We start from the raw sequence: 20,291 nt of genomic DNA on the forward strand, positions 1-20,291 counted from the left end.
GCACTCATTTCTTAGCATGATAAACCACAAAACCATCAGTACCCAACTTCGGCAGATTAACCACTAACCATCAGTACCCAGCTTTGACAGATAAACCGCAAACCATTAGTACCTAACTTTAGCAGGTAAACCAAAAACCATAGTACCCAACTTTGGCAGATGATAAAGGAAAATCACATCTCCCACACCTTCATCTACAGGGAAATGATCCCTTTGAGGGAGAGGTTCTTTGATGAGACTGTAGTCCTGATGATACAACCTCGCCAAAAGTGACTTTTCACTCACAATGTAACCTCGGGCAGGTAGATTCGAGTAATAGCCCCATATTGAATGAAAATGGTGAACAATTTGTAGAGTTATGTACTGAAAAAGGACTCTTGTCTTGGAATACCTGGTTTAGATTGAGGGACACACATAAGTATGATGAGTGAGTGAAGTTGATGGAATGGTCATAGTTGGATTATGTCCTAAAGATGGGCTTTTGCATGTAAGTATGCTGAAAGGGAGAGCTTAAGCTTGTAGAATGTTTGATCAAATCTTGGTGGAGGTTAGGATGAAAGTTTTTAGAGGCTTTAGAAAAAACAAATAAGTGGAAATGATATAGTTAGGTAAAGGCTGGTGAAAATGAATGAACTTGGAAAGGAGGTTTATGTGAGGTACGAGGAGGGATTTCAGAGGGATGACAAAGAACGTTATATTTGATGTAGTTCCCAAGAGTGTTGTATGAATGTAAAGCATGGGTCCTTGGTTAAAAGTATGGAAGAGGATGGATGTTTTGTAAAATTAAATGCCTGAGGATGATATGTGGTGTGAGGAGGGTTGATTGAGCAAGAGAGAATTGTAGTTAGGAGAGTATTTGATAGAAAGCTGAAAAGAGTGCATTAAATTGGTTTGAACATATGAAGGGGATGAGTGTGAGGAAGGGCTCACTAAAAGGGTGTAAATGATGGGAACCTAGGGAACAAGGAGAAGAGGGAAAACTAGGAAAGGATGGGGTGTAAGTTGCTTTGTGTGATTGAGGCTTGAAGGCACTTGTGAAGTAGAGCAAATTGAAGTGATTTGGTATGCAATGGGCAACGTGCTGTCAATGGACTCAACAACCAGAGCATATGAAGCACTTAGGGGAAAGCATGGAAAGGTCTGTATGGAAGATCCCTACAGAATGGTTGTTCACATTGCAACATTTCATGGAAGCAACATTCAAGAATTTGGGTAGGAATTTGTAGAACAACTAAATTTTTTAATGTTAACATTTGAAGAAAATCTGCATTTTCACTCTCTGGCTCTAATGCATGATACAAAGAATGCATACCCTTTTGATCCACAGCCAAACCCACAGATTGTTCCATTACCACTTCATATGCATTAATTCAGCCCATAGAAAGCATGTCAATCCCTGTTTACCACCTCACCCCAATTTGCTGAACCCCTTGCATATTCAGGCCCTGATAACTTAAAGAACCTTTCACACTTATTCTTCCATCTCACCCTCAGTGTTCATTTCTGACATATATATACCTTCTTACTTAGTCTCTCTTCATGCATCCTCCATATGTCCTAACCATTTCAGCACATCCTCTTCAGTTCTTCTGACCATAATGTTCTTACTTTACATCTCTCTTACCTTATCATTTCTTAATCAACCTTCCTCAAATTACATTGTCCTCAAGCATGTAATTTTCAAAACATCAACCTTACTTAGTTTTTTATATAGGGTTCATACTTCAAATTCATGCAGCACCATCAGAACTACCGTACCATCAAACAAAACATAGGGGCCTGTGTTTGCATGCTTCCCCTAAATCTAACCATGATCTTTGGCCCCCTCTTCCACTTCACCTCCTAGTTTCATCTGTTTTCATGTCCATTTCCAGGTATTAAAAGACCTTACTTTCTCCAGGTTCACTCTTTTTCAGCTCATGCTTAAATGACCTGTTTCTCTCCCATGTTAAACGTCATTACTTTATTCTTTTTTTTTTTTTCTTTTAAACTATTCACCATTTCCCGCGTTAGCGAGGTAGTGTTAAGAACAGAGGACTGGGCCTTTTTTGGAATATCCTCACCTGGCCCCCTCTGTTCCTTCTTTTGGAAAAATTAAAAAAAAAAAAAAAGAGAGGGGAGGATTTCCAGCCCCCCGCTCCCTCCCCTTTTAGTCACCTTCTATGACACGCAGGGAATACGTGGGAAGTATTCTTGATCCCCTATCCCCAAGAATACTTCCCACGTATTCCCTGCGTGTCGTAGAAGGCGACTAAAAGGGGAGGGAGCGGGGGGCTGGAAATCCTCCCCTCTCGTTTTTTTTTATTCTTGTTCACATTAATTCTCAACATCCTTCTTTCAGAAACTCTTCAAAACTCATGTACAAACTAATGCAGTTTCTCACTTGAGTCTGCCACCAGACATATATTCATATGCTGATGTTATGAGACTGTGCCTGCAAGTGGTAACACTGTGAGCAAGAAGTCACCTTAGGCAGCCTTAAGGCTGTATCTTTGTCAGTGGAAGGAAAGGAGTTTAGTCTCATTAAGGACCTCACTTTAGTAGGGCCCATCATATCCCTGCATCTGTGTGGAATGCAACCTTAAAGGAGTAGGAGTCCCATTTAAGGTGTCCTGGGGTTGTAGAATAATAATGAAATAAGCTGAATCTTATGAAGAAGGTAGTAATATTTTATGCTGCTTTCAGTATATTTAAAGGCTTTAATGAGGAGAATGATTTTTTAATTGCATTTCAGAAACAAGACCTTGATGTTTGCATTTTTAAATGTTGAGCGAGCATCAGCTATGGAATGGTATAAGCGCATATTGGTCTTAGGGCTTCCTGAACCTCGTGACCTTAACATTAATCCAAAGAATACTCTTGGTACTGTCATATCACTTAATGGACATCGGAAATACTACTGCCTGTTCCATGCCAAACATCCTGAGGCAGTATTTGGGGTAAGTGTATTTTGCAGTAGATACATGAATGAAACAGTTTTTATATAGAGGAATGGATGGTTAGAATTTGCATAGAGTGAGAAATATTGAATAGAGTCCCTATCTTTTGTAATCTCAAAACAATTTTTTGCTTTCAGCTCACTCCAAATCCAGGGGCTCCAGAGACAGAAGGACTTCGTCGAAGGGTCAGTATATTGGTTCTTTTTAAAACTGTATCTCTTCAGAGGATTTACCCATTTAGATTGTAAGCAAAGATATTTGTATTGGATCCTTAAATTTGAAATGTAGTTTCGCATTACTTTTTTTCCCCCCATCTGAGACAGCACAGGCAGCTGAAGCCCTAATCAAGGGCATCCCATTAATTCTATGCATATATTTTATTTTTATTATACTTAATCACTGTTTCCCACATCAGCAAGATAGCGCTAGGAAACAGACGAAGAATGACCCATCCACTCGTATACACACATATATACATACATTTATTTTATTTATTTTGCTTTGTCGCTGTCTCCCGCGTTTGTGAGGTAGCGCAAGGAAACAGACGAAAAAAATGGCCCAACCCACCCCCTACACATGTATATACATACACGTCCCCACACGCAAATATACATACCCATACATCTCAATGTACACATATATATACACACACAGACACATACATATATACCCATGCACACAATTCACACTGTCTGCCTTTATTCATTCCCATCGCCACATCGCCACACATGGAATACCATCCCCCTCCCCCCTCATGTGTGCGAGGTCGCGCTAGGAAAAGACAACAAAGGCCCCATTCGTTCACACTCAGTCTCTAGCTGTCATGCAATAATACTCGAAACCACAGCTCCCTTTCCACATCCAGGCCCCACAGAACTTTCCATGGTTCACCCCAGATGCTTCACATGCCCTGATTCAATCCATTGACAGCACGTCGACCCCGGTATACCACATCGATCCAATTCACTCTATTCCTTGCCCGCCTTTCACCCTCCTGCATGTTCAGGCCCCAATCACTCAAAATCTTTTTCACTCCATCTTTCCACCTCCAATTTGGTCTCCCACTTCTCCTCGTTCCCTCCACCTCCGACACATATATCCTCTTGGTCAATCTTTCCTCACTCATTCTTTCCATGTGCCCAAACCATTTCAAAACACCCTCTTCTGCTCTCTCAACCACGCTCTTCTTATTTCCACACATCTCTCTTACCCTTACATTACTTACTCGATCAAACAACCTCACACCACATATTGTCCTCAGACATCTCATTTCCAGCACATCCACCCTCCTGTGCACTACTATATCCATAGCCCACACCTCGCAACCATACAACATTGTTGGAACCTCTATTCCTTCAAACATAGCCATTTTTGCTTTCTAAGATAATGTTCTCGACTTCCACTCATTCTTCACGGCTCCCAGGATTTTCGCCCCCTCCCCCACCCTATGATTCACTTCCGCTTCCATGGTTCTATCCGCTGCCAAATCCAATCCCAGATATCTAAAACACTTCACTTCCTCCAGTTTTCTCCATTCAGACTTACCTCCCAATTGACTTGACCCTCAACCCTACTGTACCTAATAACCTTGCTCTTATTCACATAAACATGTGTACATATTCATACTTGCTTGCCTTTGTACATTTCCAGCGCCACCCCCACCCCACAGGAAACAGCATCACCACCCCTTGAATCAGCGAGGTAATGCCATGTGTAATGCACCGAAAGCACAGCTCCCTATCCACATTCAGGCCCCATTTAAAGAAGTAACGAGGTATAATGGTCATTCCTCATGTAGGTGGGAAGAAGCAGCCAGTTGCATGACATAGGTCAGTCATAGTAGCAAGGATATGTGCTCCTAGCTTATGAGACTAGTGACTGAAATGTTGGCCATGACTGAAATGTTGGCCAACAACTGTGAGAGGGCAGCATCATCACATTGAACAGAAAGGTATGATTGAAAAGAGGTCATAGCTGGGGAATTAATAAGTTGGAAGACTTTTGATTCCACTGACTAATGGAGAGGTGGTGGAAGAGCCACCCAAATTATGTAGGCAGTCTTCCATACTATGGAAAATAAAACCTCTGTTAATATGGAAAAGCTGTTCACTATAGCCTGATCAGAATCATGGGTTATTATAGGTTTGATAATGTTATGCCCAACATGTTTATTTTATTTTTGAATGGTAATGTTTAAATGTGTAACTAGGAAATTATTGATATTTTGTGCTGAAGGATTAGGTTTTGCAGTATATGTATTGAATTCTAACAATGTTACTGCTTTTCCATTCCAACCAAGATGCACAATTTTGATTTGAGAGAGGAACTCTATTCATTTCAAGACAAAGAACAAATATTAATGAAAGGAAGGAAGGAAATATAAAGTATGATTAGTAGAATCATTAGCATTAGAGTGAATGGGGTTAGAGGCTGAAGAAAGATTGTTAATAGAGAGAAGAAAGAGATTGACAGCACGACATAACCCAAAGGTATGCCACAGTTTATAGGTCTATACGGAGAATTTGCTCCATTATCAGTGAATGCAGTGGACAGACTAGAGAGGAAAGTAGTGCATTAGAGAAACAGAGAGAAACAGAAAGGGTAGAAGAAGGAACTTGGAAAGCAAAGACTTATGCCGCACCATGTTAGATGCATTAGAGATGTTAAGGGCAGTGACAAAAGATTCTCTAGAATCTGAAAGAGCAGGACCAGTGTTGTCACACCAGAATCTGAGAAAGGAGGGCTAGTGTTGAGTCACCTAGGAGGTAAGATCATCAGCAGACCTTGCTGTGCAAAAGTTTTATTGGTGATTAGATTGAATGGAATTTGATTGTTGAATGGAATTTGATTGTTGAGTCTTTCATAATCTTTGGAGATGGCAGAAGTTGGAGCAATAGGACTGTAGTTGGAAGGATTAGAATGGTCTCCTTTTTCAAGGTTGAGCTGCACCAGGGCTTGTATTCTTGAAAAAGGAAAAGTTTAGATTTGTAGAAACCCTGAACACACAAGCAAGGATTGGAACAAGCTTAGAGGCATACTCCTGTAAGAAATAAAGATGTATTCATTCTTGCCCACTTTATTTTGGTAGAATTTTTGGAAGATTTTAGCAAGGAAAATATATGAAAGACATAGGTTCATTTGGATGAGGTGAGGTGGGAGGGTTGGATATAGAATCATTCAAAGTAGAGTTAGAGGAGAGTAAGGTACCAGAAAGAGTGACTTTATCTTTAGGAGAGCTAGTTAAAGACTTATCAGGTTAGTAGAAAGGTGGAATTAGAGAAATTGTGGGAGATGCTTTATGTTGAGGACCAGAAAGATTAATATGTAGAATTAGGTTGAGACTCAGGAGAGAGGGAGAGTTTCATGGCCCAGTATGCTGTGTCCTTGATGCAACAGTTGAGTAAGAGTGGTCAGACTATGAATGAGGAGCTAAAGATTTAGTTGATGGGATATAGAACTCCATTCCCACCAAGACAACCTCTGCTGTATGCTTAGCACAGCTAGTGGCATCTTCGTCCTTAGGACCATAGAACTTTTCCAGTGTCACACTTGGCATTTTGTGGTGTGGATAGGGATGAACGTGCCCAATTAGAAGCGACAGATATAATCTTGTGGTTGGAGAATCAGAGAAGGAAGAATTAGTTTATGTTTAGTGGGAAGTTCAGGTGTGAAAAGGTTTTGGAGAATGGTTATGTTGATCTGGAACTCATGTAGAGTGTATGATTATTTGTACTACATCATAAAGGAGTTAAAAAAGTACCTTGACTTCACTAGGATCATCCCAAGTATAGCCTGACCAGAATCATCGGTTATTATAGCCTTCCAGTTCTATAAACATGTTGAATGTAACCATATCCCCTACTCTGTCTTGGAAACACCATTTATTGAACATTGTAAGATGTGCACCTGAAAAGCACACCTCAGTGTAGAGTATTATTTGCATATCTTAGGTGGCTCCTCTTCCACCTTTCTCACAGCCAATGTGGAATCAGAAGCCATCAAGATTAGTGAATCCTCTCTTAAAACTTAACCTCTCTGGTCACCTTGATGTTTCAACCCTTTCTCTATTTATCAGTTGGTATTATGGCCGCTGCATTCATAAATTGTCTTTGTGATTCCCAGCTATTAAGGGCTGGACCCACAGCATACCTCTGCATATTGCTTTCCACAGAATTTGTGTGGAGACCAGCCACACAATTATTCACCAGTATGAAATCATCTTCCCTCAGTTTGGAAGTCTCTTCTTTCCTTCATCTTTTCCTCTTCATGGAACGTTTCTACCTTTTAAAGAGTCATCTGCAAATATCGATGGAGCATAGATTGATATATTCTATTTTCTTTCATACTTTTCATTTTTCCTTTCATCCTGGGTGGCCATAATTGATGCTTGATTTTGCCTGCATCATGTTGGCTGTTAAAGAAATGGAAGCTCTGAAGTGCCATCCAACAGTTTTGAACCACTATAAAAGACCAGAAGAAATGAAAAAATGTGAATATAGGGTCTTCATGGAAGGTGATTACCAGAATCCGTTTTAGACCGTAAGATTGCAAAACCACAGCCAATGATAGATAATTATATCTTTGACCATAAGATTACAAGTCCACAGCCAGTGATAGATTATTGTATATTTAAGTTTAGTAAGGCAGTCAGAGTAATTTCCCATAGCACACTAAGACTGTGACAGCAACTTTTACCATACACATCAGTTAATAGGATAAAGCATTTTGAGGTCACATATTCCATATGTAACACAGCTTCATTTGAACTGAAGTGGAGCAGCTAAATTTAGCAATAAATTTTAATACTTAAATGGTGCAGCGGTGTTTTCAGGTCTTAGTAACAACATTTGATTAATGTTATAGAATTAAAAGGTGCATTTTGTCTTATAGATATTTTGACTGAGATCATTTGGTCCATGTACAATTTTCTCTGTACCTAACTTTTGCTGGTAATGATTTTATGGTAACATACTTCAGACTCTTCCTGACCTATAGTATCAAACTTGGTCTCAAAGGTGAAAATTATATAATCTAAATGCATTCTTATGTTACTCATTTATTTGATAAGTGTTTGTAATTTTCCAGCATCCACGATCTGGTCTTAGTGGAGACTTCATGGGCTTCAGTGATATTGAATCTGAATCAGACTCTGATATGGAGATGGGAGACAAGAGGAAGGATTCCGTTGCCTCAAATGTAAGATGTTTTAGTGTTTTTTTTATGTTCTATTAACCAAACATGTCTTATGATACAGTATGTGGTGTTGTGTAAAGATTTTATGTGTTTCACATCAGTTTGTATCTACATGTCTCCATATCAGCACTACAGCATGACATTATCCCTGATAAGCTAATCTATCTGTCTTGTCTATCTATACCTCTGACACCTGTTCCTTTGGGAACTCCTTCGAGGGGGTGGCTAGGGCAAAAGATTCTCCATAACCCATGATTTCCAGTGCTGCTTCTTATCCTTTAGTGCCCTTACTAAGGCCTTAAGTGGCCATTGGTGATGGACAACTCTATTACAGTGTTTTCAGAGGCTTCTACCTATTGTCCCATCAACCATTACTTCCTAATTTGTTTACCTAATATTCTAACCAACTTCTATCTACGTAATGTTCCTGTCTACTTCTTCCATTTATTGGTCCTGCTGTTTTGCCAAAAGGTAGGGCTAGCACTTACAGAATGCATCTAGTGCCACGTTGCTTCTTAAATTTCTGAAGCCATCCTTGAGAATATCCTCACTCAAAGCCAAGGTTCAGTTACTGGTGGAATGACTTTGTTTTTTCCATCAATTCTTGCCAAATTTAGGGAACACTTTCATGGCAGTGAACTTTAAACTATAGTGTCAAGGCAGCATCAAGGTCACTACTCTTTCCATGCATCAGTGTATGTGCGATGGCCATATCATTCTTCATCTCAGTTTCAGCACAAAACTTAAGTAACCATTACCTGTGTTTCTTCAAATCGTACACTATTGACAAGCCATTGTTGTATGGTAGACACATAGGCTTTACTGAAATTGAAGCTCCCTTGTCTGACTTCTGCAGTAAGTCAACTTTCTGAAAAAACAGTGACTGTTATTTTCACCTTTAAGAATGGCTGCTTGCTGTTGTTGTTGATGTTATGGCTAAGGGTGAATTCTGCACAGTAGCACAATGAATTGAACAAGATTGCTGAGGCATACAATTTTTTTCATATTTGGTGGCAGTCCTGATGAGAGAGCAACAACACATTTAACAAACAGAGCAGCTGGTCCAAAAACTAATTGTTCAAGTTTTAAGGATGGTTTCACAGATCTTAAAATCAATTTTGCTGACAGTATAGGTTCTTGGTTGGTGCTAGTTTAGGAAGGTGTTCAACCAGTATCATTTCATTAAATAACTGCCTTATCATCATTAGACTCTAAATTCTTTGTTTCTGTACTCAGAGACCTCTGCTCAACTACTACAGCAATATAATATTTGAGGAGCAGTTACTTGAAGGACTAAGTATCTGGCTTGACCGCTTGTTTGAGGGTTCAACACATCGCTACCACATTAACTATTGGCCGGATTGGCCTGGAAAATAATGATTGATATATGTTGTTTATTAGATTTTATTTATAATTGTTTTGTTGAATAATTCAAAGTGTCTGCAGGTGAAATTATGAGTGAATATGATGCATTTCATGTTTGAAGGTAGTTGTAGTTGCTTTTTTTCATGATTTTACAATTGTGTTGGAATCTAGGTTCATAGCCAAAGATATTAATATGTCTCATATTTCCTACATTATTTTTAAGTCATCAGTTACAATGTGAAATTAACATATGTAAACAAAGTTCGGTTGTGTTAATAGGATGGTTACCTCTGTCTGAGAAGTTTAGTATTTATACTATTTCCATATATGTAAATTTGGTCAGAAGCTTTAGTTACTACTCATCAATTTTGATGTCTGAATATGGTGTACAATATACTGTTAACAAAATGTAACTTTCATATATAGTAGTCTTAGATGATTATTAATAATACATGATAATATGAAGATCAGACTTTTATAAAGGATCACATTTTCTCCTGTAGAAACATAAATGATCATTACCTGTAGACATAGGCAAATCGTAAATGAAAAGGCTTGTTTATTTCATAATTGAATTTATCAATGAGGCATCCTGAAATTTAATTTGGTTGTAGTAGATATGGAAGTTTTTGATGATTTCTTTGTAACCAAATAGCTTGTTTTCACTGTGTATGGTTTGCAATGCCCCTATTGTTTTTAAGGGTAGAAAAGTTTTACTTGAGTGGAATTGTTCTAGAACATGAAAGTGGTCAGCATAGTTTGAAAATATGCAATATATGATAGTGGTATCCAGTATTATCTATTTTTAACTAAGTATCTCTCTTTTATGGTTTGTAAATTTTCTCTTTAAAACTATTCTGAGCTGTTATTCTTTTTATTTTCAAGAGAAACTTATCGTCTGTTTTAGTGTTGATATATATAGTGCCGGGGAAGTATTTATATATTCATTTAATATACTTTGTCGCTGTTGCCCACGTTAGCAAGGTAGCACAAGGTAACAGACGAAAGAATGGCCCAACCCACCCACGTACACATTCATATACATACATGCCCACGCACGCACATATACATACCTATGCATTTCAACGTATACATACATATACATACACAGACATACATATATACACATGTACATATTCATACTTGCTGCCTTTATCCATTCCCGTCGCCACCTCACCACACATGAAGTAAATAAAATATATTTTATGTACTGAAGTTGTTGATGGATGTTTTATACAAGTTAGTGGTTTGACATCACAAAGCCGAATGAAGAGGATCGAGCATTATATCTCACAAAGGAAAAGGAATAGTTAGTTATGTTTTGACCCATTCTCTGTGACTGGGTTGATTATGCCTTGATATTTTTTTCTTTTCAATGTGGCTTGGTCATATACATTTAAAAATTTTGAATCACCTTCCTCAGCCATGAGAGAAAATATACAGCCACTGATGATTTTCGTGTATCCCACATATTGTTACAAATTGCTACAGCTAATTTTTTTCCATATAATGTGAGAAGATATTAAGGGGGCCTGTAAAAGATCTGCACTGCATGTTATTTACTAATTTGTGAGGGTGTAGCACTCTTACAAGATGACATACATTAGTGGTGAAAACTCTTAGTATTCAAATGTGTTTGTGACTAAAACATTTACAAAGATATCACACATCTTATTACATATGACAGGCAATTTTCTTGAAGTAACTTTTACGCCTGATGAGCATCATGATTTTATGTTCGTGTAGCACATGTTTACAATGTTTCCAGGTTGAGTTGTATATTGTTTTATTATGAAAATTATGTTTTCGTAATCATAATAACAAACTTTTTGAGATTTTTTCAAAAATGTTTGAGAATATCTTACTGATAGATTGGATCTTACACTGGATAATAGAACCACTGAATTGCAAGGTTTAATGGAAGTTACACTCTTTACAAACTTAAGATCTCAGAAGGGGAACTGACATGATGAGATATGTTGTTTATTTAGTATAAAGCATGAGTATACTTTAATTATAGTGAGGATGTGTGAGGTAAGTCATAAAGTAGTAGGAATGTATTAACTGTAGGTACAAAGTATTATACTTAAAAGTCTGTGTTGATGCAGAAAAGTATAGATCTTGTATCAAGGAAAATATGATTTGTGAATGAATTTCACATAAATTCATTTTGATATACATTTTTACCATGTGTATTTCAAATTTGTTTAAATGCAAGCATATGAAGGTTTTATGGTTTTAAAGACGGGCATTCTTAGTGTAATAGCCACTGGAATGGAGGAGAATAAGAACCTCTCAGTGGAATCACATATTGAAGAGTGATGATCAGTAAGACTGAGAAATAGAAAGCTGAAGTTAAGAACAGAATGTAGCATGGAAGAAAATTGGAAGTGCATTGTGAGCTCTGAATGGGAAAAGTTCAAGTACAAAGTGAACAAAGAGCTTACATGATGGAGTCCTTGTCTCAATTTTTATTTAGAGGTGATTCTGTAGTCATTCAAGGTTGAGTTATATAGAAGATTGGAAAAATGAGACTCATGCCTTCCAAGATGTTAGAGCAACTAAGTATGCAAGGCAGATGACAGTTCTGTGAAGATGTACCATAGTCTGGTGGAAGATACAAGATGAAACCACAAAAGAGATGGACAGATACATTAAGTGAAATATTATGTATTAAGTTAGGTGAGAATTTCAGGGGAATGGTTTTCTTTTTTTATATTTTGTGTGCAAGGATGGATGTGTGAATGGAGAAATTGCTCTCTAGGTGAGTAAACTGTGTATAGTGAAAAATTAAGAAGCTTTTCTCAAGCTTATTTCTCTTAAGTTGAGGTTGTGTGAGTGAATTATATGGCTATATGACCTTATGTGTTGTGAAAATTTAGAATATTTAAAATATTTTCTGAAGCTTAATGCTCTTAAATCGAGGTTGTGTGTGAGTGATCTGAAAGGCTACATGATATGAGAGTGCGGAACTCTTACAGGCTTCATTGACAACTCCATATACACTGAAAAGTGAATGGGAATGATTTAGGCTGTAACATCTAGAAACAATGCTTAGGATGCCACAACAAGCATCATTGGCTTTATATATGTATACACACAAGCTGTAGCAGAAATAAGAATAAAGATACTGAGACTTATGCACTTCAGCCAGAGTGAATAGGAAAAAATGCAATGAGTGGGTTTAAAAGTAAGTCACAGTCAATGACAAACTGTCTAAAGCAGTGAAGAAAGAAACCTTTCATGCTTCATTTTTCATTTCAACAATGAATTCGATTGTACTACTCTGGGATCCTGTTGTATAGTTCCTGCCTTTCCAATTAAGAGCAAGGAAATGATGGACTCCTTTGCAGTGAGAATTTCCAAGACAAAATTTTATTTATGTGTATTGATAATGATATGGCTTCACCAAAGGTGATTTCTATGCAGTGTAACCACATGTAAGCAGAATCTATAACATCTCAACTATGAATACCCTACCATTATGCAGTTGAAAAATATGATTATTTGGTATACAAGAAATTTACATGTTGCCTCATTGATTTTAAATGTGCTTTTTTTTACATTATTAAGTAGATCATGTATACTTATAGCTTCCTAAAATATTGAGACTTACAGTTTTTATATTCAAATTAGTGATGATGTATATAAATTTGTCAGCTGCCAAAAGCATCTTTCTCATAGACATAAACAGTATAAAGGCTGTCTTGTTGAGTATATGTGATATTTATGTATTATATAGATTATATCACAACATAAAATTGTATTCCAAGATTATTGCATTAAGTTATCAAGATTGTAAACATGAGGAGTACTCATTCAGCATCTCAGGACAGTTTTTAAAGTGACAGTTTAAGGAACTTTTTATGAGTGAAACAGTGTCATGATTTGTGACATCATTTGTAGACACATTAGTGAGAAGTAGGTTTTTGGTCTTTGTTTTGATGTGGAAGACATATATTTAGGATCAGTGTTTGGAAATGTTGTAGTGTGCCCAAGGCAAATCTCACATCCAGAAATATATGTGTTTTAAACATATTCATTATCTCCCAGGATCACTTTCTATTCCTCATGTACCTGTAGCTACATCATTCATCTCTAGTCAGTAGAATAATAGGTTAAACATAATCTCATTCATCATATGACAGGAGAATATTATCTGTATTGAGTTAAATATAAGTACGAAAGTGGAAATTACTATCTAAAGCTATTAGCTAGAAATAAACCAATATCAGATTGTATAATGAATGTAGGAGTAATAATTCAGCATTTCCTATTTCATAGATTAGCTATTGAAGGTGGTTACCCATACACTGCCTAGTTCTCCCTGAATTGAGGGGACACCACCTTTTCACTATGCCTTCACGTCACAAGTGCGGGTAGTTTTGCCTACTTACAAGTGTTCAGCACTTTTATGTTGTTCGTCATTGTCAATGTCTTGAATTATTGCTCTTCTAGTTCAGTCATTTTTTGAAAAATGTTTTGTTTGGTTTGTAGAATCTCAGTTATCCAGAGCTAGATCTTTTCCTTTTACCCATTCCATACCAGCTTGCCCTTGCCAGTCTTTTGTGAATCATATGGAGAATTTTGATTGCAAGATACCCCCTAAGAAAATCTAATTTTTAAAAAGAATTCACTGCTAAACATTTTGTTGTCCAGGTGGCAAAATCTACATGGAATATGATCCAAATTAAATACACTATCACAGAGAAATGGCAAGATGTTACACATTGGGCTAAAAGTTAGATGTTTTAAAGTTCTTGCCATTAAAAGATTCTCTCACCCAGAAAGACACTGCATCACTTTCCATGAGAATTTTATGAACTTAACATTACTTAACTTCTTTATAACTGAACTGGTTTTCAGATTTGTTTATTCAGTGCTTTTAAACCTGTATGTTCAGGATGATATGGATTAAAACATCATTCTTGATCAGCCTTTACATGAATGTTACTTGTTGTGTTTACAATATAAGAAACTGAGTTCATGTTAAGGATACCTGGCTCTATTGCCTGCTGTCATGTGTTGATTACTTACAATCATATGGAGGTCCCAGATGGGCCGGCCCTTCATGACTCTTTGAAACTGATCATCGGCTTTTATGGAAACCACCTTTTTCCTTTCATCTTACATATATATATATATATATATATATATATTTGTATGTAGCATTTATGGATCTGGAGAAGGCATATGATAGAGTTGATAGAGATGCTCTGTGGAAGGTATTAAGAATATATGGTGTGGGAGGCAAGTTGTTAGAAGCAGTGAAAAGTTTTTATCGAGGATGTAAGGCATGTGTACGTGTAGGAAGAGAGGAAAGTGATTGGTTCTCAGTGAATGTAGGTTTGCGGCAGGGGTGTGTGATGTCTCCATGGTTGTTTAATTTGTTTATGGATGGGGTTGTAAAGGAGGTAAATGCAAGAGTCCTGGAAAGAGGGGCAAGTATGAAGTCTGTTGGGGATGAGAGAGCTTGGGAAGTGAGTCAATTGTTGTTCGCTGATGATACAGCGCTGGTGGCTGATTCATGTGAGAAACTGCAGAAGCTGGTGACTGAGTTTGGTAAAGTGTGTGGAAGAAGAAAGTTGAGAGTAAATGTGAATAAGAGCAAGGTTATTAGGTACAGTAGGGGTGAGGGTCAAGTCAATTGGGAGGTGAGTTTGAATGGAGAAAAACTGGAGGAAGTGAAGTGTTTTAGATATCTGGGAGTGGATCTGTCAGCGGATGGAACCATGGAAGCGGAAGTGGATCATAGGGTGGGGGAGGGGGCGAAAATTTTGGGAGCCTTGAAAAATGTGTGGAAGTCGAGAACATTATCTCGGAAAGCAAAAATGGGTATGTTTGAGGGAATAGTGGTTCCAACAATGCTGTATGGTTGCGAGGCGTGGGCTATGGATAGAGATGTGCGCAGGAGGATGGATGTGCTGGAAATGAGATGTTTGAGGACAATGTGTGGTGTGAGGTGGTTTGATCGAGTAAGTAACGTAAGGGTAAGAGAGATGTGTGGAAATAAAAAGAGCGTGGTCGAGAGAGCAGAAGAGGGTGTTTTGAAATGGTTTGGGCACATGGAGAGAATGAGTGAGGAGAGATTGACCAAGAGGATATATGTGTCGGAGGTGGAGGGAACGAGGAGAAGAGGGAGACCAAATTGGAGGTGGAAAGATGGAGTGAAAAAGATTTTGTGTGATCGGGGCCTGAACATGCAGGAGGGTGAAAGGAGGGCAAGAAATAGAGTGAATTGGAGTCATGTGGTATACAGGGGTTGACGTGCTGTCAGTGGATTGAAGCAAGGCATGTGAAGCGTCTGGGGTAAACCATGGAAAGCTGTGTAGGTATGTATATTTGCGTGTCTGGACGTGTGTATGTACATGTGTATGGGGGGGGGGGGTTGGGCCATTTCTTTCGTCTGTTTCCTTGCGCTACCTCGCAAACGCGGGAGACAGCGACAAAGTATAAAAAAAAAAAAAAAAAAAAAAAAAATATATATATATATATATATATATATTAGATTTTTTCAGTGAATACTTTTTAACTTTGCTTTTAATCAGGAAGTGGATAAAGGTATTGCAATGAGTACTGGTGTATGACAAGGGTCTCACCTTCCAAAACACTTTTTTGTCTCCACTTGAATATTGTATAACTTAGTGCATTAAGAAATTATAATTAAAACTGCTAAAGTCAAAAATACAATTCAGGTGAAAGACCTTCAATAGATTATAGCATTAACCAAGGTTATATACTAATGCAAGTAAATGACAAACTTTACATCATGTATGGTGATCAGGTTTTGGCAGTGTATTGATGGTTAGCATACATAAAAGTTGTGATTGGTCTTGAGCTTCCTTTATTGCTGGACTTTACAGTTTCAGCTCACTTAGGATGTTTTCTTGAATTTCCCTGGCTGTTTATGACATGTGACAACAGTGAGTTGGGGTTACTTGGGTGGTAACCTGATTGGAGAAGTAATATTTTTTTCAAGGGCTACTGAATGCATTTTCATTGGATTTACCCAGTGCTTTTAAATGACCTGGCGCTACTTCGCTGAAGTGGGGGGATAGCGATGCTGTTTCCTGTAGGGCGGGGTAGTGCCAGGAATGGATGAAGGCAAGCAGGTATGAATATGTACATGTCTATATATGTATATGTATGTATATGGGCATTTATGAAAGATGAAAGCCAGTAAGGCGGCGGGTTTGGATGGTATTGCAGTGGAGTTTATTAAAAAAGGGGGTAACTGTATTGTTTACTGGTTGGTAAGGTTATGTAATGTAAGTATGACTCATGGTGAGGTGCCTGAGGATTGGCAGAATGCTTTCATAGTGCCATTGTACAAAGGCAAAGGGTATAAAAGTAAGTGCTTAAATTGCAAAGGTACAAGTTTGTTTAGTATTCCTGGTAAATTATATGGGAGGGTATTGATTGAGAGGGTGAAGGCATGTACAGAACATCAGACTGGGGAAGAGTGATGTGGTTTCAGAAGTGGTAGAGGATGTTTGGATCAGGTGTTTGCTTTGAAGAATGTATGTGAGAAATACTTAGAAAAGCAATGGATTTGTATGTAGCATTTATGGATCTGGAGAAGGCATATGATAGAGTTGATAGAGATGCTCTGTGGAAGGTATTAAGAATGTATGGTGTGGGAGGCAAGTTGTTAGAAGCAGTGAAAAGTTTTTATCAAGGATGTAAGGCATGTGTACGTGTAGGAAGGGGGAAAGTGATTGGTTCTCAGTGAATATTGGTTTGTGGCAGGGGTGCATGATGTCTCCATGGCTGTTTAATTTGTTTATGGATGGGGTTGTTAGGGAGGTGAATGCAAGAGTTTTGGAAAGAGGGGCAAGTATGCAGTCTGTTGTGGATGAGAGAGCTTGGGAAGTGAGTCAGTTGTTGTTTGCTGATGATACAGCGCAGGTGGCTGATTCATGTGAGAAACAGCAGAAGCTGGTGACTGAGTTTGGTAAAGGGTGTGAAAGAAGAAAGTTAAGAGTAAATGTGAATAAGAGCAAGGTTATTAGGTACAGTAGGGTTGAGGGACAAGTCCATTGGGAGGTAAGTTTGAATGGAGAAAAACTGGAGGAAGTGAAGTGTTTTAGATATCTAGGAGTGGATTTGGCAGCAGATGGAACCATGGAAGTGGAAGTGAATCATAGGGTGGGGGAGAGGGCGAAAATTCTGGGGGCGTTGAAGAATGTGTTGAAGTCAAGAATGTTTTCTCAGGGAGCAAAAATGGGTATGTTTGAAGGAATAGTGGTTCCAACAATGTTATATTGTTGCGAGGCTTGGGCTATAGATAGAATTGTGCAGAGGAGGGTGGATGTGCTGGAAATGAGATGTTTGAGAACAATATGTGGTTTGATCGAGTAAGTAATGAAAGGATAAGAGAGATGTGTGGTAATAAAAGGAGTGTGGTTGAGAGAGCAGAAGAGGGTGTTTTGAAATGGTTTGGTCACATGTAGAGAATGAGTGAGGAAAGATTGACCAAGAGGATATATGTGTCAAAGGTGGAGGGAACGAGGAGAAGTGGGAGACCAAATTGGAGGTGGAAAGATGGAGTGAAAAAGATTTTGAGTGATCGGGGCCTGAACATGCCAGAGGGTGAAAGGCGTGCAAGGAATAGGGTGAACTGGAACGATGTGGTATACCGGGGTCGACGTGCTGTCAGTGGATTGAACCAGGGCATGTGAAGTGTCTGGGGTAAACCATGGAAAGTTCTGTGGGCCTGGATGTGGAAAGGGAGCTGTGGTTTCGGTGCATATACATGACAGCTAGAGACTGAGTGTGAACGAATGTGGCCTTTGTTGTCTTTTCCTAGCGCTACCTCACGTGCATGTGGAGGGAGGGGGCTGTTATTTCGTGTGGCGGGGTGGCGACAGGAATGAATAAAGGCAGCAAGTATGAATTATGTGCAAGTGTATATAGGTATATGTCTGTGTATATGTATATATTTATATGTTGAAATGTATAGGTATGTATATGTGCATGTGTGGATGTGTATGTATATACATGTGTATGTGGGTCAAAGTCTTTTTCACTCCATCCTTCCACCTCCAATTTGGTCTCCCACTTCTCGTTCCCTCCACCTCTGACACATATATCCTCTTTGTCAATCTTTCCTCGCTCATTCTCTCCATGTGACCAGACCATTTTAACACACCCTCTTCTGCTCTCTCAACCACTCTTTATTATACTTTGTTGCCTTATTTCTCTTTTCAAAAAATCTAATTCCTTTCCTTCCTTAGTAAGCATTAGGAATAAATGAACAGTTGCCTCATTTCCATATATCCATTCTCAGGCATTTATATGTATTGTACTGAAACCATAACCTGTTATCCACAGCCAGGCTTCATAGACTATTCAGTAGTTTCCCTTGGCCATTTCATATGCCATGGATCAATCAACTGACAGCTCATTACCTGCCCACATACTACATTAATCCAGTTTATTCTAATCCTTGCATGCCTCTCACACAGTAACATTTTTAATTGTTTTACCATAACTGTAATGATGCAAAGTAGAATAAAAGCCACAAGTAGCAGAACTAGAATTTCAGCTTTATTTAGATAAATTGATTTATGTTATTCAGTTTCTTCCAAATGTGATGAAAGCATTGAAGCGTTCTTTGTAGGTAAGTTTGTCAGGTACTGTAACACTGCCCTTTAGTGTTCAGGTTATAACTGAGGTAGAATATGAATGTCACTTCTTGCAAGATAAGAAACGTACTAACAAGTATTAGAAAGAAAGAGTACCTGTTCTTATTCATCATATGTGTGTAGTTTTAATTTCCACATATTTTTGTTATTGGTTTGGTTTTATTTTCATTTCTGATATATGTCAACTGTTATGAATCATTGATTTACAGTTTAGTTTAGGTCACACTGAGTGTGAAAGTTCTTTGAAAAAAGTATCCATGAACCTGAGCTGCAGTGAAACCATAAAGTGATTTGTTTGTAAACTTTGTAAGGGAATGTAATACAATTTGTGTAAGCTCTTCCAATTTACTTGAGGAGCCCTAAACCCTCCAGATTTTAAGATTTTAATAAAGCCCCACAAACTTTTTTGATGGCTTGTTAACTTGTCCTGTGAGATTTTACCCCACTGTTCCCAGATTTGGGCTGCTTTTTTTGATATAAGTAGAGTGTGTACAACATTTTTTATCCTGTTATTAGTATTTCTGTGTTTGAAATTAAGAGTTTTAAATAGATGGAAGTTATTCACAAGAAGGCCCACTATTGATGTATGTGCTTATGTTTAAGGGCTGTTGTTTCCTCTGTAAAACTGTTTTGCGCATGTAATCTTGGAGCATAATGTTCATTGCCAAGTATTCAAGCTTACTGATTATGGATTGAAAATGTGTGTAAGTGATGTATGTACCCAATCTACCCCATTAGATTGGGAAAGTAATGATAATAGATAGATAGAAAACGTTTTGTGGAACAGAATCACCTGCTTAATTGATAAAAAAATCTCATTTATGTAAAGAGAACAATCCATTCAGGATTATCTTATCCTTGGATAATGAAAGGCTTTATGGAAAAACTACATTACTAAAAGCGTACCAGTACTTACAGTGACGACTGTCATCAGACGTTATCTACTTTCCACCACAAAGCATCCAGAAGCAGCTGCTATGGAGGGGGTCCTCAGGGATGAAAAAGTCTATCAATGTCTAGCCTAAATCCCAATGCTGTATTTAAGACTTTTTTTTCTTCAGTGTTTATAAACTGCATATCTCTTATGTGTACTATTCTCTCAATGTAATTTAGTCATATTTAAATGTTTACTTTATATCAATTAAGC

At 38.0% G+C, this 20,291-nt stretch overlaps 1 protein-coding gene across 2 annotated transcripts in view; it reads left to right on the forward strand.

Moving 5' to 3' along the window:
- l(3)80Fg (dnaJ homolog subfamily C member 16 l(3)80Fg) overlaps nt 1-19,549 on the forward strand; it is a 93,026-nt gene extending 73,477 nt beyond the window's left edge. For both annotated transcript variants that reach the window (XM_071696583.1, XM_071696582.1), the window contains exons 14-17: nt 2,735-2,939; nt 3,077-3,124; nt 8,025-8,135; nt 9,369-19,549. In XM_071696583.1, the coding sequence (XP_071552684.1) occupies nt 2,735-2,939; nt 3,077-3,124; nt 8,025-8,135; nt 9,369-9,509 (505 nt within the window). In that variant the 3' untranslated portion in view covers nt 9,510-19,549. The remainder of the gene's footprint in view (nt 1-2,734; nt 2,940-3,076; nt 3,125-8,024; nt 8,136-9,368) is intronic.
- Nucleotides 19,550-20,291: the final 742 nt, after the last annotated feature.

The sequence above is a fragment of the Panulirus ornatus genome, chromosome 59 (genome assembly GCF_036320965.1).
Source record: "Panulirus ornatus isolate Po-2019 chromosome 59, ASM3632096v1, whole genome shotgun sequence".
Lineage (NCBI taxonomy): Eukaryota > Metazoa > Arthropoda > Malacostraca > Decapoda > Palinuridae > Panulirus > Panulirus ornatus.